Genomic DNA, 24,551 nt, shown 5'->3' on the forward strand with positions numbered 1-24,551 from the left:
ACAATAAGAAACCTGTTCCAGGGCACTCTCAGTAAGCATCTCAATTCTTGACATATTGACACAATATATAAAGACAAATACCCGACGGGAATGTTTGGATAACAAGTTAAAATTTGTCCTGCATAATTCACCCCCAACAATCATCCAATTTACCCCTGGGGGTGAATTCACCCCCAGTTGAAAACCGCTGTTCTAGAGGGAATCAGTTTTAAACATAACACAGAAAACTAGGACTAGGCAGGCTCATAAGGCCATGATCGAAAGGATATGTGAAGAATCCATTGCCTTCTGCTGGTGGGCTTTCCAACCAAGTCTGTCGCATGGTCGCTGATAGAGTATAACTCATCATCATGTTTTACCGCCAACGCCGCGAATTATATTGCACACTATACATTTTCAATGTCACCGTGCTCGTGTCCTGCACACAACCTTTTAATTTTTTTTATTTATGCATATTGTAAACATATAAAAGGTTCACGGCTCCGTTAAGCTACCGCCACAAGCCATGTCAAAAAACGAATTACAAAAAAGGAATTATGTAAACCGTGAGGTAAAAAGGCATGTTGCGGCTGCAAATTCGACTTTCTATAGTTTGCGTTGTCAGCTACAGATACGCACAAAAACTCCTCTATAAAAAATCTCGGATGCTCCCTGTTGCTCTGTTCGCCATGAGACGTAACCGTTGAAGGGAGCAGAGTATCGGGTGCTCGGTGTGTGTGTTCTACATTCAATACTCGGCGGCTTAGTTGTACATGGAGGATAGCGCAGACGCATGTACCATGAACTGAGTTGGACGTGTAGTGCGAATGCCGGAAGATTGGCCATCTAAAGCTATACTCACCAGAGAACCTGTAAGAAGCCGTCAACTTCGGCGTAGATCCCATCCTCGTTGGCTGTGTGCAATCTTGGAAGATGAGCGTGCGGTGGGCGTTCAAAGAGACTGGCGAATGGTTTTATCTATTGTTTTGTCAATAACTCATTTTCTCATAACATACACAAAGATTCCTCATGGGATGGCAGAAAATACAACGAGTGGCTTTCAAATGAGTGTATCATTTCCACGTTGCCACCCTGTATACCAACAATGTGGAAAATCCGACGGAACGTGACTTGTATTTCTTCAATTGTGTTATTTTTTAGGGGCATTTAATTTAAATTTTATTATAAATTAAAAGTTGATATTAAAATGTATACGAACATTGTTACATTTTATTGGTATAGTAACATGTTCTATGCTTATGAAACTTAAATTATTGATTATTCACAGCATTTTCAGGCCGGTTGCATTCAAAAATGTGGAAGTTATATCTGTGTAAACACCATTGTCAAGCAAATGTCATACGTAATAGCATCGGAATTGATCGCATATTTCAATATAAATTTTTAATTTGACTGCTTTCGATAATGGTGTTCGATCCGTTTGTAGGAAAGAAGGGAATGCAATTTTACAATAACCGAACGCATCACCATACGACTGCATTAGCAATAGATTAGTTTATAATATTTTTGTTTTGTTGTTATCTCGACAGTTTTCTGCATTTTCTTACGCGTATTTGTCACATAAAAACCGGAACTGGTGATAATTTGCATACTTTTAATGCAGAGTTAGTCGCGGTTTTTCCATATGGTGGTCTTGCTCCGCGTTTCCATACGAGTTTTTAAAAGCTGTTCAGAAATTGTCCATCAAAGATTGTACATACATTGAATTGAATTATACTATTATAAGTTTATTATTGGTTTGCGTTGATAAAATAGCTATCATTTATTAAAATAAAATTACAAAATAAAACTAAAAACAGCCACAGTATTAAAAAATGTTATGCCATATATGGATAAATAGATGTTTGATTTGTGCTTGCCAATAAAAGCGCTAATTGCTAATATAGTATAAAATTGAATGCCACTTGAAAATTGTCCAATTGCTATGCGTCTAATCTAAACAGTGTTCATGATTCTTCAAATTTGTAGTTGGTTTTGCTCTGTTTTAAGGATGATAGAGATAATTGTACTGCTCTAGCATATTACTATATATCATTTTGTGGTTATTATTATAATCTTTATTATAACTGTCTTATGACTGGAATAGATGACTCAATTCTCATGCTACTGCTACGAGATTGGCTTCGTTTGACTGTGCATTGAAAGTGTTCTTCTATATACTCGTTTGGAGATTCAATTGCCTGTTCGCAACAGGGACGAAGTCGTTTCCGCCTGCAGTGACATATCTCCCGCTCCATTTCACATCATATCGTTCGGTCGGCGTAGCATATGAAGGCGATAGTTCCGGCAGCGCCGCATCAGGTGGACATCGTGTTTGAAGTATCGCAAACAGTGCCACTGGGGTATCTCTCGCATCGATTGAGCTGCCTGTAATTGAAATAGAGGGAAACTGTATTAGTGATCTTTAGTGGTTCGTTTGAAAATGACGCTTTTCATGAGGATTTAATACTATTCTTAAAGTTTGCTTGAAATCGTAAAAAAAAGAGTTTCTTCTATCCTGGTAAATTGGGCTCACACCAATCTTCCAAACTAATAAAATCAAGTCAAGTTTTTCTTAGTGACTTGCAATAAAGGCTCTGTTGATCGATTATCGTTCCCTTTTAACCTGATTGTTTATTTCATCGCCATAGCATATATCCACCGGGGCTATTATGAACCAACCAGTGGAAAATCTTCTCATATCTAACACACCTCACCGCATACGATTTTTAAGCAAATATTTGACGTTTCATTTCCATGGCTATTTTGGGCGTTCCATGGCGGCCAACCGCGGAGATGGTGTTGTTTACGTGATTGTTATTTTCAATATTATCGATGTATCATCTACTCTGTACTACTATGTATAGTAAATCATGCCTCGGCGCAATACCGAATGGATGTTATTGAGCCATTTATTGCGATATTTTTTTTGGTAGTGCATTCAACTCTTGATATGAACTCCTTTGAGCAAACAAGTCACGAGGAACGAATTGCCAGTTATTTTTCATCAATCATTCAAAGCATTTTTTCTTGCCAATGATGAAAAAACGAAGCGTAAAAAATCATCCATGAAAAGAGGATTCATCAAAACATATTCATTTTTTTGTTTTTTTAGCAATTAAAATTTACGCAAACGGAGTTTTTTAATAGTAATCATGTCTTGTTTTCCTTTTTATGGTGCGTTTTGGTGGAGTACTGAGAATAAATAAAAAATAAAAAGTGAAAGTTTTCCTTTTGATTCTACTTGGTAGTAATTATTGAATTGAATGACGTGAATGAAATAATAAAATGCATAATTTGAATTAAAACAATAAAATATATGAAATGCATTCAAGAATACAATGAAAAAGCGGTTCAAATAAATATAATAAAGATTCGACAAAATCAATCAAATAAATAAATTGAATGAAATGAGAACACAAAATTAATAAAAATTGCAATACGATTTGGATAAAATATAAGAAACTAACAAATCAACTCAAGGGTGTTACAATCAAAAATTGATCGAACAAGAATGTGTGTAAATCGGTCAAACTTTTCACTAAATCAAATCATGTTTCATTTGCAAATTCAATTCACACAGGACCAAGATAAAAAAAATTCACTCCAGTTGCGTTATTTAGCAAATGCGATTTTTCGGGCCTTTCCAGGCATTCCTCCGCATATATTTTTTTACAGGCATTCCTCCGCATATATTTTCTAGACGATAGTCCCAGTAGCGATGTAAATGTCGCTCTTCAAGTCGCACGAACAGATTGCCTGCAACACGAGATATTTCTTTGCGAACTTCGATATCTTAATAATTAATTGACGAATAATAATCCTGGCCAGGAAGCGTAGCTTGTTTGTTGTTGTTTCCAAAAGCAAGACGCAACAACCGGCTTCTCATTTTTCTTTTTTCTCGGTAACTTGCACTACTGAAATATTTTTGGCATTTGGTGAGCTAGATTTACAGTGCTACTGTTTTCATGTTGCATGGATTCACGTATAGAGTGCTTCGCAAGTTCGTATAAATGTTTACACACACGCTAAGGCTAGATGCGTAACAGGCCCTATGTGCATTCTACCATCAACTGCGATGTTGGTAGACTTGATTGATTCGTAGTTATGCTGCCTAAGCTCGACTCCTGCCAACAGAAGACAAAAGATTAGCTCGATAGATTTTAAGCTTGTTCCTAATGACCCAGCCACTTCTAGTTTTCCGATCTTTATTACATCTTAAATTAGATTCGTACTAACATTCACTAACACAATCAATTTCTTATTCCCTCATATACACTCTAAATCTCTCCCATTCCAAACGTGCAAATGCTTGTGGCGTTCGCGATAACACAAACGCGAACATGTAATTGCAATCGTCTTCGCATACTTATGCCCGCGATCTCGCCTTTATTAAACCATCCTGGTAACTGAGTGAACATTTTAGCACAGTGGTTTTCAACCTTTTTCGATCAACGTACTACTTTCCGAATATTGATCCCTATGATGTACCCCTTTCTGAAAATTGTTTACCATCATTACCCTGTCAGAAAAAAATAATTTTTAATTGGATGAAAATCATATTATTACAATCAGAAACCTGTTTCGGAGCACTCTCAGTAAGCATCTCTATTCTGGACCAGTGAAACAATATATAAATACAAATATTCGACCGGAATATTAGGATAACATGTTATACTTGTCCCGCATAATTCACCCCCTACAATAGTATATTTTACCCCTGGGGGTGAATTCACCCTCTGTTGAAAACCACTGTTTTAACACCTAATTTACAATTTACAAACGTGGTCTCAAACATTAACCCACAGGTCACGCGATCATGAATCGTCCGGATATGAGGAAACTTACTCTCTTCCAGTATCTGAGTCATCCACTAAAAATTAACTATCCGATTTACGGTCCGCGCGCGATTATTCAATATTTCACGCGAATATGCGAATGTCCGCACGGTTATAGAATCAAATGTGTGCACGAGAAGTTATATACACGCTAGCACACGCGAGAAACACGTTAACATACAAACGCTCGAGCGCTTCGCGATCATCTACGCACACCTACGTCCGCGATCTCGCAAACAGGAAAACACTAAGTGAATGTTTTAGCACTTAGAAATTTACAAACGCAGTCTCAAGAGTGAATCTACAAACGCCCGTGTTCGCGCGATCATGAATCAGTTACATCCGGAAGTCCCTACTCTCGGCTCTAGCAGCCTAGGTCCATGCCTTTAGAAGACGTTCATATCCACTGGAAAACACGTTCCATGGAAAACATAGAACTCTAGTAATATGGGAGAACCTACTTTTCTAGCATCTGATGCTTAATTTTCAGTGTACAATACTGAACATTAAGTATCACATTCATGCTCCGAGCGATCATCAATGAACAGACGTGAATATGCGAGTTTATATACGCGAAGTTATATACACCCTAACACATACGAAATACAAATGTCCACGCGACATACAAACACTCATGTGATCGAACACTTGCAAACGCCTCGAGCCCTTCTCGATGATACGCAAAGACGAATATGCAATCGCGATTTAGTGAACGCTACAACACTTATAATCCGATTAACGCGGTCTTAAGCGCGTATAAATATACGCTCATACTCCGGCGATCGTAAGGTCTCTACGCCCGCACATCTGAACCGTACACTCAATATCACAGTCAGAATCACGGCTCGCTGCAATTGGCCTTAAGCAGTGTTTTAGTGTTAATAACACCATTTAATCGAAATGTTATTGGTTCCATAAGGCTTATGTCAAATATCAAATTGATCAATTGGTTCTGGTTTGCTCACAAGAATTTTAAAGTTTGTATGAATTGGATAAATTCAGTAAAAATTCCAGTACAGGTCGGACTCGATTATCCGGGGAAAATGATTCGATTATCCGGGTGTTTCGAAAAAGATTCAAATTTCAACTACACACTCAATTTGGCCTCGGTAATTTCCCAACAGCTGTGAAGTCAGCAAATCTAGAAACTGATATCTCAGTAAAGTGAGATTAGTTTCCTGATTTTCGGTGAAATATGTCCCGAATCACAGCACTCAAACGTCACTTTTACTGAGATTTCAGCAAAGAAAATTGTTTGCTGTATTTCAGCTGTTGAGATTTCGGCAAAAGATGCAAAAAAAGCTGAAATTCGGCAGAAAAAATTAAGTGTGTAGAATGTCTGATTATAGTGCTAATTCGATCATTGCAGTCAACAAAACTTTTTTTCGGGGGTCTAGGGTTAACCCAACGTTGGTTAACCTCCTCACAAAGTTTGGCATACCTCAAAAAGCTTATATATGGGTTATTCCGCGCAGTGGCAAAAAAACAAAAATTAGAATCGACCTTCACGAATTGGAGCCAGCTTTGAATAAATTGTTCATCTAGAGTCAATATGTAATATCCTAAATTATTGTGTCATATTCAACCACCACTCGGTTAAAAAAAATAGTTGTTCTTCGGATTATATCTCTGGTACTCTTTGCACTAGAAGCAATCAGAGAGATGATTTTTGAAGGATTTGTTTAATGAATTTGGAAAAAAATGTTAGTTTTACGGCAGTGTTGCCAAATATGCAACTTTTTAGTTTTAAACTAAAAGTACATTTTCTTGTAATACACATATCGGTTACTGCAGGCCTTTTTTACACATAAAATGTCATTATACTTATTCGGTCGGTTTCTGACACTCTTTTGGGATAATGATGACACGCTGTTCAGGATTTTGTTTGGATACTATCTAGGATTCTGATCGAAGTATTCTTAGCATTCCGATGGAATCTATTTCAAAATTTCCGTATCCGTATTTCTATGTTTTTTTCTGAATTTTGATGAATCCTGCTCAAACTAGCATTCTGCTGAAGATTATGATATTTTCCAGATGCTGATAGAATCATGATCCTATTTTCAATGACATCCGGTGTAAAATTCTGATGAATATCTTGCTTTGAGTTCCAGTTGACTTTGACACAATATTGCTCTTCTTCCATTATCCCCTTCAACAATTGATTCCTGCTCCGAATTCCATTGGCATTTTTAACCCATTCGTGCCAATGTTGTTGATATATAACCACGTTTTTAAACGACTATAACTTTTGGTTTGCTCAACGTATGTTTACAACGACAAGTAAGGCTAATAACTGGGACTAATATCTTTCATTCGAGCAGTAACAGTTATTAATATGATGAGTAGAAAAAAAGTTATCACAATTAATCTGATTGGGTTCCGCTGAAACAGTGCTGCCAGGGATAGTTTCTGTTAATGGTGAAAGTGAAATTTTGGAATATTTTCGTAGTCAATATGTAAATATTATTGTAAACTGATAGAACTTTCTAATTTAGACTGCCTTCAAGTACCTTTTTCATGAAATTGGACTTGATCGGAAGGCAAGTATTGAGCAACTTCTAGTACTGCGAAAGAAGCACCTATTTCTATTAAACCAGATTTTTCGTGTTTCATGATGCCAACAGTTCTAAGAAAAAATAGTTTTGGAACCCTATATGCGGTAGAAAAAAGTTGGTCGAGAAATGGTTAACAAGATTCTGATAAGACATCCGGCAGTCACTGGAGGCAACTTCAATTCTTGGGTAACTCAAGCAAAAGTGGATGTTAGGCTATGTAAAGAGGGTGCTAGCAGTACTTCTGAGACTGCCGGGAACCCATTATCTACATAACTTTCTGTAGTTCTTCGCTGGTGGCAAACATGAACAATAAATTTAATTGTCTACAAGTTTGTTGACAACTAAAAATTGATCTGAAATCACCCGGAAAAGTTGTTTAAGATTTTAACGAAGTTATATCTAAGATAGTTTCACACGAGGCCTAGAGGTTTGGAAATGTATTTTCTCGTACTTATTTCACTACCAAAAAAATAATTGGGTTTATTGACATGAAAATATTTGACGGGATTCATTACAACTTCTTCGTTGACAATTCCTATTGACCTTCTGAAAATTAGGATGTTTGACAGAGACAGAAAACTATTTGTGCTTTTGGTTCAAGTTTGTAATCTTTCCCGATAGGTTCGAAGGAACTACCATTCATCGGAAGGTATTGCTTGGTTACAAGGGTTCGCTTACACTTATGTTTTAGAAAGGATCATACGTCGCATAATTTAGGTTATGATCGTTTAAGTCAGCTATTATAATTCTGTTCAATACGAAATGTTGGGACACACAGTTTATAATTGAACGCAAACCACAGAAGTAACTGTCCAAATTAGTGGTTAGCGTGAAACGATTTATTCAAATTTTTTCGGCAAAGTATATTGTGGCAGTTGGATTTCACGGCCATTTCCTATCAATTATGCGAGAAATCGTTAATAAATTGATCCTAGATTATGCGAAATGTATTACTTTTGAAAACAAAATATGATTTGAGTACAAGAAAAACCTTATATACATACAAATACACGAATATATCTCAAAAAATATCTTTATTCAAAAACTCAAAGTTTTTTGTGCACTGTTTGTCACATTGAGTTAATTTTGAAAAAGATAATCAGCGTTTCTAACCAAGCATTGCAATGAAATTTTGCGAAATATTGCAATGGTGTTAACAATTTTATTGAGTTTGTTCAAATATAAAGGTTGAAGTTCAGAGCAAGTGAATTTTATACGAAGATGCTAGCAAAGTAGAAGGCTCATGCAAGAATAGTCATCAGTCATCCCCGAGAACAATCGAAAAAATGAAAAAGGTATGCCTTCTTTTTCATCATTGAAAAAAGCTGTTTCTGCGGGAGGTATCACTCACCATCTTGGGAAAGTATAATAATGTCATACTAGTTTGGTCAACACTTATCTAAGACTTTTCATCCCAAAAATATTAATGGTGCCCTATATCAGGAGGAATCTGGAATTATAATTTTCAGCTGGAAGATGAGACTTTCCAAGCTCTCAAATTCCGCTGAATGCACTGTTCAACTAAACACAGGTATTTGGCAAATGCAAAAACAAACCAGTGGGGTTTCTGTGAAGTTGTTAACAAAGTTGTAGACGATTAAAATATCTATCAGATTCTCACTTTTAGTGTTGTCCGAATGTCTAAAGCACCATCTAGGGACAGAAATATGAACTAATTTTATTGTAAAATCTATGTTTTTACGAAAAAAACTTCAAAAAAAAAGTTACTCTAGGCCCCCCGACGGATTATTTTGATGTTGGTTTCAAATGAAAGGGGAAAGCCCATTCTTTCATATCCTGAAGTTTCAGAGATGCTGAATTTTTTTGCATAAAGTTGTTAAAAAAAGACACCGTGAACAGACGACCCTCCGTTTACTTACTTTAATTTTTTCTAGTCTACGAGTAATCGAATCATTTACCCCGGAAAATCGAAGCCCCAGGTAATCGAGTTTGCCCTGTATTACAGAAGACACACCTTATTAAAAAGTTTGTTTTAGAATTCTTGCGAATAAAGCTATGAACAACTGATACATACTGTTAACTAGTTACGAATATACAAAATAAATGAAAACCAACTTAAAATACACGCCTTGAAATTCTGAGAAATCGACTAGGGTCAAAATAGGTACATTTACATTTACCATGATAGGAAAATTTAACCAGACCATTTTAATTCCAATTTCTTTGCGCATAAAGCTTATATTCATAAAATAACACAAAAAAAAGTTTGATTCAATTATCCGGGTGATTTTTTTTTTAAATTTCCGGATAATCGAGTCCGACCTGTATCACCTTGTGCATTCATAATTCTCCAGATATACAGGGTGTTTGGTTCATGAACCTCTCGAGGGGTGATAGACTATAATATTTGGAGAAAAAAATCGTTCTACACATACCATCAAATCTCAACCGTTCCAGCAACGACACGACTAGACACTGCATTCCAAAACTGTATCACAAATATGACTACCCCTCAGTGACTCAGGTAACTGGTACTATCAAATTTGATGTTTGATCAGAAAATCCATGAAACTAGCAACATCGGTGAATCTAATGTTATTTTTTTCAAATAGCCTATTAGGTTTTACACCAACCGACATAACCCCACGAAATGAGTCAGATGAACTTCGTTTGACAAACCTCGGTGGTTTGTTTACATAAGAGTTACGTGAGTTCGAGTGTAACAGATGAGCACCCGTTGCACTCGAACTCACGCAACTGACAAGTAAACAAACCACCGAGAATTGTCAAACATGAACTTCATTCATCATGAGTTCATTTGTGTCGTCATGTTGTAGAACTCAATAGTAACCATCGCAATGCTTGGTTACACAGGGAAAACAAATGTAACAACAACAAAACAAACTATTAGTTCTGACGGAGCCTCGAAAATCTTCCTGTGCAGCACAGTTCATCGCTTGAAATTGTCACCTGATAGGCAATTGCTCATAAAGGGTGCTCTTCGTAAAATGCCCTGCCACATAATCAGGATGTGCTACAAATTGGGGAACGAAATATTCGAGCAGGTGTCCTGGGAAGTGCTGTGCTGAAAATGTCATGTATAACCGATAGGAAATGATAGTTGGATCGGGAGTGTTGCTCCATTTCTCGAAGGTATCCTTATGCAGGCACTGGAACCGCCGGAAAGTATACAAAGTAGTACGGTCGATTTTCATCACCTTGTGCTGGTTTCATGCGATTGATGATTTAGCTTGAGTTTCCACGATAAAGTTCGCTATTTGGCAAAGAAACGGTTCCAAGTCGCTTTAGTCATGTATGTGACCAATTTACTAGCACGGGCATCTTGTGTTTTCACGTGAGTTTGTTGAATATTTAACAAAAAGATTATTAAATAAAAAACATTTGAATCGACAGAATCAGTTTCAAGGATCTGCCCCTGCCATTGGTTTTTTTCACGGCGATTAAAGTGAACAATGTTTTACGCAATGAATCCCTGTAGGACTGTAAAACTCTGTGCAATACATTGGCCGTTGGTTACGGAGAGAATCTATAAACAGTTATTAGTTACTGAAGAAACTGGGATAAACAGATTTCCCCTGCTACTGTTTTTATTTGAGACTGAAACTGAGTCTGTTGCTACACCAATAGCTGAAAAAGATTAAGTTTCGACTCAACAAAAATCACAATAAGAACACCAAAGCTTCACCAGGATATTGACTCAAGTTATAGTATCGAAAATTTGCCTGAATCGCTGTCCAGTTTACCGGCAAAACCGAATTGTAGAAACCCTATATTCTGAGCAGTATGGGAAAAAGCTATGCTGTCAAACGGTCGGGAAAGAGAAGGATAACAAGGAAAACTTTAAAAAAGTGGAAAATAAACCACGAAAGTACGATGTAAATTTGTGGTGTTATAATGATGTCGGAGAATAGCCCTTATTCTTGTTTACGACGAATGGGAGATTCGTTCGAAAGTGGTTTGTATTCCCGTTTACAGCAGCAAAATTAAATGGGTTTACTATTAATTCGATTCGCTTTCAAACGAATCTCCCATTCGTCCCAAACAAGAATAAGGGTAATACCAACGACACGACAAGACATACAATTTCTTTAAATGTCTGTGATACGAGACACAGGCATTTTGAGACATACAAAAATCGTAAAAAGAACAACCGAAGTCTCTGAATACGTCTACGATGGCTGCTGGAGTAAGAATTGCACGTAAAATTTCTTGTACGACACGGCGCATTGGAATCGACCATTGTATCTCGGATGAAGATTTCGAAAGTACATTGCTAGTCTGAATTTGAATCCGGATCACCAGCTAGGATAACGCTACCAGCCGTATCACGTAGAGTATTACGTTGATTGATCAAGGCCAGAGAAGGCAGACAAAGGCACAAAGCCATCCTTATCGAAAATTTTATAAATTATAGTTTGTTTCTACTTCTATTCCGTTGATTATGTTGGACAAAATAGTAAAATTACAACAAAGTGTTGTGCGTGAGTAAAGATAGCTATTTATGGATATTTTTTGTTGGTTAAATACAGATTTGCTTACTCTTATAAAAATTGATGCAGGATTGGTTTTTGGATCCGAGTCAGAGTAGGTTCGCTCTCATATTTACGAAAATGAAGGTTTATAACTACTAGAGGTCGCATGTCGCTCCTACATATGCTAGGCCCATTAGTTTGACACATATTGCCCCGGATACACATATGTCAAAGCAATGGGATACAATATGCTAGAGCGAGACCACATGTTTCAGTCCGTGAATACATGGAGACAGTAGCGCTTTGCTTTGCTAGTAGTTATAATCTCTTTTTTTTGTACGAATTTACCCCGATTCGAATACAAAAACGAAAACAGTATAAAACGACGTAATATGCCATGCCTCGGGGAAACTGCTCAAAGAACTGGGAAACTAGAAATTCAGTATTGCGCAGGGTGTATTATTTGGTCCTTGTATGCTAGTCATAACGGTCAGCACTTGCTGGACTATTTTTCATATTGTCCTGAAATCGAAGGTTTTAGTAGAAAGTAATTCATTAAGTTTAAAACACTTCGCAGAGGATTTCCGAAAAGACGTTTACAATTTCATTAACTAGACTCAATATAATTTGTGGTTTCTGAAGTCTTGGTTTCTGTAATCGCTTCCGATGGTCTAGCATTCCCGTAGTTCTATCATTCCCGTACGCATACAGAGTGCTAGTGGCAGAACGGTGTCGACACTGCCCTGAAAGCGAATCGATTGATCGTGATGTTAGTCGCCGACATTGCGACGATTCGATCTGAAGCGTAACCTGGTCGCTGAAAGGGGTGTTCGTGAGCGGCTCCAGGAGTGGGTCTTGGACTGCCGTGGTGATTTAGTATAATCACGAGTAGTCGAACGATCGCGGGTAGTCTTCCTCGGTGTTTTGGATCGGGCACGGTGGTCGAGGTCATGGCTCGGCTGTAGATATTCCTATGAGTTTACAGCTCACGACAGCGCGAATGTGGAATCCCGGGTAAAATGACTTCCGGGTATAATGACTTCGCCCTCCACTCGCAGCATCTGTCGTCCGGATGGAAATTACCCCGACCTCATTTGTCACGCCCATGCCGGTAGACAGTTCGACGCGAGCACAACGACCGCAGATTGTTTTTCCAGCACCACGCATCGAATCATCTGCGTCACGGGCATCTTCAAATTCTACAAATGAAAACCCGGGTGGATTCCGAGAAACCCAAACGTTTCTTAGCGTACCGTAATAAGAAAAGGCATCCTCAATCTCTTACTTGCAGGATCCAACAAAACTTTTCCGCATTCGCATTCGATTCTTGCGGCAAGCGAAACAGAATGTTTTCTTTCCTAGCTGTTACGGATTTTTGTTGCTAGGGTATGCAAATAAACATTAAGAAAATTGAGGCAGTGTTGCGTGAAAAATTCATATTTCACCACTACCGAGGGGTCGCTCAATGTACTGGTAACTGGCAGTTAATTTCGTGGACACTTTTTCTTCGGAATTTTTCATGAAGTTTCAGGTCGTGTCGTTGGTTCCAGAGTTATTGAACTTTGTTTTTATGTAAATATCTAATTTGCTTTAAAACACCTCTAACTCAAAAAGTTTGGAGTAGAGTGGGGTCAAGTAGGTCAGTTTTTTTTTTGGCGAGCTCGTGCTCTGATATTTTTGCACTGACTTTGACGAACATGCACTCATTGGAAATGTTATATATCTGGCAACGTTTTGGCAATAATGATTTTATGCATGGTTGATTATTTTTCAACCTAAATTCAATAAGGCCAAGGTACTTTTTTCGATGTTTTTAAATCTGGGGCTAGGATGGGTCACTACACTGCTAAAAATCCAAACTTATATTTTATGTATTCCACACACATGATATGCATATGCATAAAAAGTGCCAAAAATATAAATAGTATTAATCACACACATACATTTTATGCGAAATCTGCTATGACACAAATTTCTATGTGGCAAAATTTCATACTTTTGATGTACGCCACATGAATTTCAATAGTTTTCACATGCTTTTATGAGTGACATATAATTTTTATGTGCTGCTAAAAATTGCAAAAAATATGTGTGAAATCTATAGATTCAATATAGTGAATTTTATCAGTGTATATTTGAGGTGCAATAAAATAATGTACACACCTAGAAAATCAGCGGTTCAACTGTTTTTTTTTTCATGGTGAAACCTTTAAACATCTTAATGTAAAGTCCTTCACCTCCCCTTTTTAACGTATTTTGCTATGTTGGAGACGATTGATGTGCCTTATTGCAGTTCTTACATGTTGACCTTCTTCATCGACAATATATAGTTAATCGTATATAGTGTTCCGGAATCGTATATGAGTTATTGATATCGTATAAAATGTGAAATTGTCTCGATTATGCATCTGTAAATGTCTCTAGAATCGCTTTAATACGAGAACGAATCGCATTCAAGGTGTATATTGCTGACAGGAATCGTCAATTTTAGCAGCTTTGTGCATATATGGCCTCCAGTTTGGAACGCATATGCCATTTTTCTGCATTTAGTGCGACTCTTGTGGAGGTATATCAAAACTTCTTATTCAGTTGCAAATTGAATTTACCATCAAAAAGGCTGGCTGTGATGCTAATTTGATCGATATAATATCCGAAGAGGGAGTTCTAAAAGTTATAGGAAATGTCTCATCACACTGTTAGGTGGATTAAAACTGTTTTTGTTAAAATAATAATAATACGAGATTTTGAGAATGTATGGTGTATGGTATACAGTATGGAAATTGACTTAAAAGACAAACACACTTTGCATGGCGGAAATTGTTTAACTTTTAACTGCACTAAAAGAACTGTGACGAAAAATCATAGCAACTTTTTCAAAAGCAGCATTCAGGAAGGTCAGTAATATTTCCAGAAAATATTTTGCATAATTTCAATCACGATTATTTAATGAATCTTCTGCTTTTGCAGTTTGATAAAGGTTTTGTATTAATAAACCTGGGACATTGTTGAGCACATTTTTTCTAGACCTGCTATCAAAGGTTCTATTCTTACACACGCTCAATCAAAGTTTCTGGAACCCTTGTACCTTGTAGCACCACCGTAATTTTTTAACCTGCTAATAGATCAGAGGTATAGTGGGATAGAGTCGAAAATTCCATTCAAATACCAGACGCATTTGCACAGGTCATTTTTGGGGCCCATTTCCAAAATCTGTACAGTCCTCCTAAATGCTTTACAGTTGATAAGTTTGAATTATTCCAATCCATCCAAAGTTTTAACATGCTATGAAGTTCAAAGCTCTTGCACATCGTATTCGACATTTTAATTAATTTATTATTTTCACTGTTTCTATAGCGACACAAAATGGCAAACACAGCCAATTCAATTAGAATTTATTATGAAAGATAGTTAACCACGCGCTATTAGGGTAAGTTGTTCGGAACGCGTTTCATGCTCAAAAACATCGAGTCAAATTCCCTTTTGGTTTTGCGATGAACTATTCGATTAGAAAATCATTATTCTATATACTCAAAGCATTAACCGCAACCAAAAACATTTTTGAAAAACAAAGCGTCATTTTCAACGTGGGAAATTTCTATACTCTTCATTAACAATACATTACCACTTCCGGATTGGAGAAAATTAGGTTGTCCACCACGTCGGGGTTGACTGGCAAACATCGCACTGTTTCGAAGCAGCACAGAGCCAGACCGAGCGATATCAGCAGACCCACGATCTGCATGGCGATATTTGACTGGCAGTCAGCTAACTTTCACCACAATCGGTTCCCGCGTTCAATCGGTTCCGACCACCTACACAAACTGACTGAACAGAAGACCGATGTTTGCAATTCGAGCCTGCCAGCAAGAACTAGGCACCTGCGTTGTTTGTGTTGACCCCGCTATGTTACACTATCTATATCCTTCCTATCTCGTTGTAATTGTCGGTATATAGTTCAAGTGTTTGTTGTTTTCAAATTCACGATTTACAAACGTAGTCAAGTGCGAGGAAATTCGTGTCACGGCTCGCGGATGAATAGAGAATTGTTCGCCAGGCAATACTTCACCTCTTTGTCGATTTGATGAAGAAGGAAAAAAACGCGCGGCTCGAGCAGTTCTGCTTTCCGACAACTAGCACACCACTGTAAAAAGGATTTCCCGGTGCCGTTCGGCTTTTATATACGAACTGGCGCGGCACTTTAAAGACTGCGCGCAACCCTTGTTGATTGTATTTCTGTACTTTCACCTTCCCGAGGGTAGCGCGAGATAACTACAGCGGGGTGAACCTCTTAGCAGCAGATGCACCTACTTTTTGTTATTCCGGCTTATCACTTTGTTAATTATAAGTGATGAGCAAGTGCCCACACACGCACACGCCAGCTAGTTCGTAGTCAGTTAATCCTGTTTTCTAATCGGTGTAAGTCTGTTCCTTCTAGGTCGGACGACCAATACCGATTGATTGATGGAACCTAAGGAGGATATCCTTTTTATAGGCACGCATCATACACCAGAAAGATACCGCTTGTGGCTGGCTCAGGTTGTAATAGTCTTTCCACTCACTGGCAGTGACACACATTGTAGGACCGCTTAGTTGGTTGGATTCTCCCGAGGCAATAGTTTACCTCTTGCCCATGCTCGAATTCTTCCTGCTGCTGCTGGTGGCTTATGTAAGGAGGAAATATGCCTGACTTCGGTTTATCAACTGCTCGCGCTGCTTCGGTTGTAGCATGGTTGGTAACATGTGACACCGATCAGGTGCATTAGGGTTAGGGAGGAGCAAATAGATGTGTCAATTTTCGCTGGATAGAAGCATTTATTTGTACACTGCAAGGCAATCCCTGTAATTTGTTGCATTGCAGTAAGGGTTTTCCTATTGGATACTATGAACGAAAAAAAGGATTTTGTTTCTCTAGTAGATTTTGGTATAATTCTGAATAACCATTTTTAACAAATCTTTAGTGATATGCGAAAACTCCTTTATCACCTCTCTTCGGGTCCTTAGAAGTGGTTTTATTTAGTTTGTTTATCTGATCTGGCAGGTTTGCGTTGGTTTGATTGCGCCAACTTCTTTTTTTCCCAGCAGACTATTTAAAATTAGGGGACTAGAGTTTGAAGTTATTCTAATAAGAAAGTTTATTTGATTTAATAATTTAAACTAACTAGCTATAAATTCGACTTGTTGTAAAAGACGAATTTCGCGCCAAGTCGAACAAATGTTGGCAGAACTCTCTCAGATTTTAATGAAACTTTCTGTACATGAGAACTTTGACACAAAAAGCCACTTTGCATTTTTTGTTTTTCCAATAATGATCTAGACTGTGTTTTAAAAAGGGTCAAACTTTTTGACGTAGGACTACGTCTTTGTTTTCGATATAGGGGTGCACGTTGAAAATTCTGCAAAAATGGTATGTAACGAAATGTGGTCTAATTTTAAACGCATATAATTCAGCCATCTCACGATAAATTTTCAAATTTTTTGCACAAATCGCCCCGAAATACTTCTAAGAATAGATTCCAATAGATAAACCCAAAGATTTTTGATATCATAGCATTAAAAAATTCAATAATGTACAACCTTGTCAAAATATCGCGCATTAACATACAGAAGATAGCGCTTCCCAAGTCCAGCACGACAGATTGGTGTACCTAGCGCGCTACGCTTCTATGAATGACGTCATCATCGACTATTTAAAGAACGGACTTGGCCAGACACGCTCAGTTCCCTGTTGAACGGCTGGCGAAGCAGATCACTGCGCTGTGTTTTTTACAGCCAGTGTAGCTGAGTTAGAAGTCCGTTACACTAGCTGTGGAAGGACGCTACCCTGTGTCGTCCAACAGGCGACCGCTTCAACTGCTTCCTAAATGCCGCTGTAATGTTGCCAGTAAATTTTTGGTTTAACTAGCACATGTATTTGCTATTTGCGCTTGAAATTAAGTAATGTAGTGGTAGTAGTAAGCTTCCCATTTTGGTTTAAACGCAAGGACAGTTTTTAAAACAGGATTTGATAAATTAGTTTAGCTCATCTAAGCAATTTTATCAATTTTGTAATTTAAAAGGAATTTTACGGAACTTGGTGAATTTGGACCCACTTGCAACTGGTATAATCAACCTGCACAAAGTGTTGCATAACGCAGGGCTGTTTTTTGAAACAAAATGTGTTATCATTCAGCCTTTCGCTATGCAAAATCACGATATTATGACAGATGGGCTAAGCGCGGCCGTTCCTTTCAATCGGGAAAGGCCGCTTGGAATTTTGGTGAAAGGCGCTAATAGTGTCGTGGTGGTACTAGTTGTCTCTTTCGCTCTACCCATCATCATCAGCGTTGACTCATTTTGCATTGTGCGCTTGGGTTCAATGTTTGGGGCGAATGTGTTAGTAGGTAGGGGAACTGGCGGTAAAATGAACACGTTAAGCAAAGTCATTATTTTCTAACTAATAAGTGAATGAGATATTACAATTACCTTATATGTTTCTTGTTAGACATGTTTTGTACATATCTGGTAAAAATACTTCTTCATAAACACATTTTTTCAAACATGATTCTTGATTTCTAAACATGTCCAAAACTGAGACATGTTTATAGCGAGTGGGTAAAATGAACATGTGGCGGTGGTAAAATGAACAGCTTCTGGTGACCTGCAAAATGTCCTGTATGTATGCGCAGCGTTGGAAAGCATTTTCCGATCAATGCAACAAATCATGAGCTTTGCATACACACAGGGCATTTTGCAGGCAAAAAAAATTGTCACGGAAGAATTGAATTTTCATGACGTAATATTAACCATTTTACAATCCTGTGGCATCGAAACACATCTACAAACTTGGGGTTATCCATGGGTGTTTGAACTTTTAGGATCTGTTTGAGAGCAACTAGAAAGCTTGGTCTATACATGAGATGTGATTATATTGTCTAAAATTTGATTTTTCTTCACCGGTCCGGGTGTTTTTTCCCACACACTAAGTACTAAGAAAATAAATATTTTACATTAAGTAGTATAGTCCTACGTCTACAGTTCGTGCAACCCCATAGGGCTGCCCCTTGTAGTTTTTCCCAATTTTTTTTTTTCAAATGGCTATAGTTTGAAAACGACAAATCCTTCAGAAAATGCTGTAGGAGTGATTTTTATATAAATAGTCAATTTTTTTAATTAAAATATTGAAAAAATTCTTCGTCGACTCCTACACTGAAAAAAATCGATTTTAAAAATTTAAAGTCGATTTGCAAAAAAAACTCATCTTTGATTTGGATGAAATGTTGTTCCAAGATAGGTAATTATGTTCCCTACCTACCGTCAAAAATTCAAGTTAGGCACTTTCAAGAACAAAAGTTATTTGAAAAAAACTTTTCCTTGCCCAAACTGAATTTTTTTCAATGTATTTTTATCGAAAACTAAACCAATGAAAGTTATAATCATCTCAGAATTCATTTTCCCAACTGCTAGTTGCCTGATACATGCAAAAAGTATCAGTAACGAATTTGGTATAAATTCAGAACAAACTTGAATGAAGACTGGAAGACTGGAGGACTGGAAGTCGGGAAGACTGGAAGACTGGTGGACTGCAGTTCAGTTGTTCATCTCAAAAATAATAAATTTTATGGAACAATTGACAAACTTTTTTGAAATTTATTTTATGTCTGATGGAGCAGTAAAACAATACAAAGCAAAACTTTGTACGCTGGCATTTTTGGCATTTTTAGCAACAATATGAATAGACTGATAAAAATATCACAAAACAAAATTTCTGCTACATATCTGGCACTTGGAAATTCCACTGTTTTGTGCCTATTCCTGGTGGCAAAGTAGAAGCAAAAGGGTATTCCAATTCAGAAGATGAACCAAAAATATTCTCCTTGTATAGAAATAATACAAAATAGCATGCATGAAGATAGTTTTAAGACACATGCTATATATAAAAATAAATAAAATAGTTATGTAAAATTCAATACATAATGTTGTGGTGGTTATTTCTTTCTCTGATCATTTATCGGAACTAAACAAGAAAATAAAGAAGTAATAATGTAATATTTGTTTTACGACAAACTCTTTTCAATGGGATTCTTGATTAATAAAAATATACTTAGTTGCTAAATTAGACAATATCTTCTCACAATTATGATTTTCATTGGTTTAGTTTTCGATAAAAAAGATTGAAAAAAAAATCAGTTCGGACAAGGAAGTTTCTTTCAAATAACTTTTTTTCTGGCAAGTGTCCAGTTTGAATTTTTGACGGTGGGTAGAGAACATAATTACCTATCCTAAAACAAAATTTCATCCAAATCAAAGATGGTTTTTTTAAATCGACTTTAAATTTTTAAAATCGATTTTTTCAGTGTGGGAGTCGATAAAGCATTTTTTTCAACATTCTTAATTATAAATTTGACTAATTTTGCGAAAATCACTCCTACAACATTTTTTGCAAGAATTGTCATTTTTAGACTATAGCCATTTGGAAAAAAAAAGTTAAAATAAGTTTGACCCTTTTCAAAAGACAGTCTAGATCATTTTTGGAAAAACAAAGAATGCAAAGTGGCTTTTTGTGACAAAGTTCTCATGTACAGAAGGCTTCATGAACCTTCCGGCAATCGCGCTAGTGCACTAAGTGCACGCTGCTCTAAAAATCTAGCGAAATCGTCTTAAGGCACCAGCGGCTGCTCGTTCAGTGGGCCATAAGCGCGACTTCCGGAGGGCTAAAATCTGAGAGGGTGCTGCCAACTTTGAATACGATTTAGCGCGAAATTCGTCAAAAGCTTAAAATTTCCCTGACGTTTTCCGTGGGAAATTAATTCTCACAACCGAGTAGCAGAGGCCGTATCAAGGAAGGGGAAGAGAGGGCTTACCTTTGTGGGCGAATAACGTTTAAGTTTGAAGCCCCAAATAAACAAGGGCGAACCTTAATGACAGGTAAAAAGAAAAACACAAACTTGTAGCTTTTTGGTAAACAAAAGATTACTGCCACTTTTCCTTGCAGTCTCAAAATAGGGTTCTGAGAATAGCCAGTTACAAATAGGTAGATAGGGACCCTAAGGGGAGATCTCAGGTAGTCAACACATCCCAAACTGGAACGCTGGATGGTCTTCCTCGGGTCCGAACTCGAAAGGAATTGTTTAGCTGATATCTGGCACCACAATACTCGGCGCATGACCAGACAACATGTGCGATGTCGCGATAATCGTCGTTACGAGCGCACGAACCCAATACAAGGACCCACATCCATGCCTTTGAATCACGGTTTCGTCGTTACTTTGGAGATAATAGAATGTACCTTTCCAAGAGTCCAAGTGACTTTCGAGCATCCTTTAATGAAAACTACTGAAAAATTGGTTGACGCTAATTGGTCTTTCATAAATATCACCTTCTAATGCGGCCGTCTAAAGCCCTGTCATTACCCGGTACGGAGCAATGCGAAGGGACGCAAACCAGGGTAATGGTATGATTTTTCGGATAACGTACATAGCAGCTCCTGTATTTTCCACAGAACGCTTCATCGAACAGAGTGCCTCTATGGCACTTAAGCTGAAACTTAAGTTGAAATTTTTCGAACAAATTAGGAAGATACACTATGCTGTGTTTAGTCTTTGTGGAGACAAAAAATTAGGAATTTGCGTCAATCCCATGCTAGTTTCTCCCTGCCACTAAGTTAGTGTTGGCTTCTGATGAGACGCAGTCGAAACGCAAATTCCAAAATTAATTTAGGAAGATAGTTTTGCAATCGACCGGTACGAGTTGTGGTCGGAGGTTAGTTTTTACTGGTTTTGCAATAGTAATGACCTTCACTTGCCTGCAATCATGAGCGACAAGGTTACCCTCAAGGATTTTTTTAAATAAATTTAACAAGCGCTTCTTCACAGAGTCAGACAGATACCTCAACAAGTTGAATTTGATTCTGTTTAACCTTGGGGTGCTATTGCTGAATGATAAGGGAGCAAAAAAGAACTTCATCATAAAAACCAGTGATTTATTTGCAGTATTGCGGGGAGACGCAATGCGCTGGGTTTTCTGTGTCGGGGCGGATTCCGGACAAACCTTGGCGAAATCGAATATGCAACGATTTGAATATTCTACGCTATCGTTAGTAATGTTAACGATTTACGGAAATTTTCCCTGATAGGTCTCCAACAGAGGTACCTTGCCTCGTCATTTACTAAATTAGTCATGGAATTTTCGTTTCGACTTCGTCTCATCAGAATTCGACACTAACTTAGGAAACGGAGACACAATTTGTGTTCCTGAGCAAACCCCTAGTCAAGCGTAATGTACCGCAAGAAAAGAAGCTCATTTTAAGCTACGATATTCGTACTTCAGACCAGGTTCAGCGACAACGACATCGATCTCCACTGCCTTTGCAGGTACGTTTATACGAAGTTGCTTCGTAAAACGCCCGCAGTAAGCAATCTGGTTTTCCTGATCGAGGTCACTCACTATAACATGTATCTTATTAAATCACTGAGCTCCCGTGAGATCTCTAAAATATTCAATGATTTCGAGTTGGGTCAGAAGTAGGTCATCCTGGGTCCATTTGTACTGACTGGATGGTTTCTATGTGCAGAGTATTGGGACAATCAGGGAAGGGAGTTAATTTTGGAACATCAATGGTACTTTGACCGGCCATATCTCAGCTGTTACTTAATCGTTTTTAAATCTGTGTTCTTCACTGCAAAGGTATATCTTTTGTTAATGCGTCGCTAAAAAAGCAGAAGAATAGAGGCGGCTACCGTAAGTTATAGCAAAAAGAGTAAAATAAAGTCAGCGAAAAAAAAATGGGAACGCTATTTTGACTTGCCATATCTTAACTGTTTGTTCACCGATTTCAAATTTTTCTTCACTATTGGTCAGGTATACTACCCATGATCGCATAGTTGTCCCGTTTTCTATGGGTTTTCCTATCTTTATGGGACTGATATGCGATCATGGGCAGTATATCTTTTACAAAAACGGTGATCACAAAATAATGCAAAGCAAATTTGTATATCCAAAGTAATTGTAAAAACAGTAACTGAAAGTCAGTACAAATGAGCTTTTCTGTTGAAGCAATCGTATCTCGGCCGTTTGTGAGTCAATTTCAATTTTCCTCGCACCAATGAATTCCTTAGAGATTCTAGATTTGTAATGGATGCAAGAGATAGTAGATTTTCAAAAAATGCTATACTTTTTTGAGGATTTAGGCGGTATGATTTTCACAATACACCACACACGGTTATTTAGTTTTACGGTTTGAAATGTAACATGTTTACTCAATAGTTCTACATATTACATATGGATATTATTATATCGAAATGTTCGTACAAACGTGGAGAATCGCAATTTTGTATGTAAGTTACAAAATAATAGTGTGTAATAGGAAAAAATTAAGTAAATACGAAGAAGTTCAGTATTTTTTAAATATTCGTCATATAACTTTATATATAATACGATGACCTATGCCTTTTTATATATTAATCAATTGTAATTGATGACGGCTACAATTTTTGAAAGAATGAATTCAGAAATTTCATTTAGTTGATAAATAACTTCGAAATCAAAACGATGACCTATACCGTTTTATGTACCAATCGATTGTAATTAATTTCGGCTACAATTTATGAAATAATATTTTCATATTTTCTGAAAAAAATTGACAAAAATACGCAGGACTATAGAAAATTCCTTTAGTTCTCAAATATCGTCGAATTGAAAGGGACGATTTATACCTTTTGTCTATTTTTAGAAAAAATATAAAAATTGTTCTTTTAGAAATTGCTGCCGAAATCAATTTCAGTCGATCAGTTTATACAGATGGATAGGTCATTCGAATTCGAAATTATTTGCCAACTAAAAGAAATTTCTGTAGTTCTACGTATTTTTGTCTATTTTCTGAGAAATAGAAAAATTGTTCTTGCAGTAATTGTAGCTGATATCAATTACAATCGATTGGTGTATAAAGATGTACAGGTTATCGCTTTGAAATCGAAGTTATTTGCCGACTAAATGAGTTTTCTGTAGTTCTACGTATTTTTGTCTATTTATGTTCCGGAAGTCCCGGGCTCCGCACATATTACAGAATTAAAGTCACATCGGTATTTCTGTGATGACTGAACCAATTTTCACAAACCAAGTTTCAAATGGAGAGTATAATATGCGGTGGGGTGTTGCGCCCTCCATCAAGCCCCTCCCCCTCCCCCTCCCGTCACCCTTTCCTATAACAGCCATCTTCTCTACATAAACCACCCACTGCCTTCTAACATGCCCTTCATTCGAGCCATTACCAAAATAAAGTTAGGGGGTTTCCGACGCTTCCTTCCCCCTCACATTTATTATCCTCCTCCCTCTGTATTCCAAAATATGTTAACATGAAAATAACATTTAACTCGCTGATTATGCTAATTAAATATAATATTTTTTGTTTCTTCGACATGTTGCTCATCAGATTCGTGGCCAATGAGCGCTTGTATAAACGTGCCAAGTGTAATGAGCATGTAATTTCCACAGTTATATTGAACATAGTGAACTAATGAATCATAGTTTGTATAAATTAGAAAGATACAATTGCAGCACTAGGTGGATTAAAAGAGTTTTTTTTAACTGTAGCAGGCGGACAATTTGAGGACTTTGGGACTCAAAAAAAATGAATAAACTTGAAAAAAAAGTGTTGCGTCAAAAAATATTCAATGAATAATTTGAAAAGGGCTCAAAGTCGCCTCGGTTTACCGTACACAAAAAGAGTGACAATTTTAACATGTCCT

At 37.2% G+C, this 24,551-nt stretch overlaps 2 protein-coding genes across 2 annotated transcripts in view; one reads left to right on the plus strand and one right to left on the minus strand.

Moving 5' to 3' along the window:
- The window catches only part of LOC131679221 (WD repeat-containing protein 75), a 35,635-nt gene that overhangs the window by 10,234 nt on the left and 850 nt on the right, over positions 1-24,551 (plus strand). The window lies entirely within an intron of this gene.
- On the minus strand, positions 1,314-16,290 carry LOC131679232 (uncharacterized). The gene is made up of 2 exons (XM_058959906.1): positions 15,452-16,290; positions 1,314-2,367 (listed from the first exon to the last, which is right to left on the minus strand). The coding sequence occupies exons 1-2, from the start codon at positions 15,569-15,571 to the stop codon at positions 2,239-2,241; spliced, it is 249 nt and encodes an 82-aa protein (XP_058815889.1). The 5' UTR covers positions 15,572-16,290; the 3' UTR covers positions 1,314-2,238.

This window comes from Topomyia yanbarensis, chromosome 2 (assembly GCF_030247195.1).
Source record: "Topomyia yanbarensis strain Yona2022 chromosome 2, ASM3024719v1, whole genome shotgun sequence".
Taxonomy (NCBI): domain Eukaryota; kingdom Metazoa; phylum Arthropoda; class Insecta; order Diptera; family Culicidae; genus Topomyia; species Topomyia yanbarensis.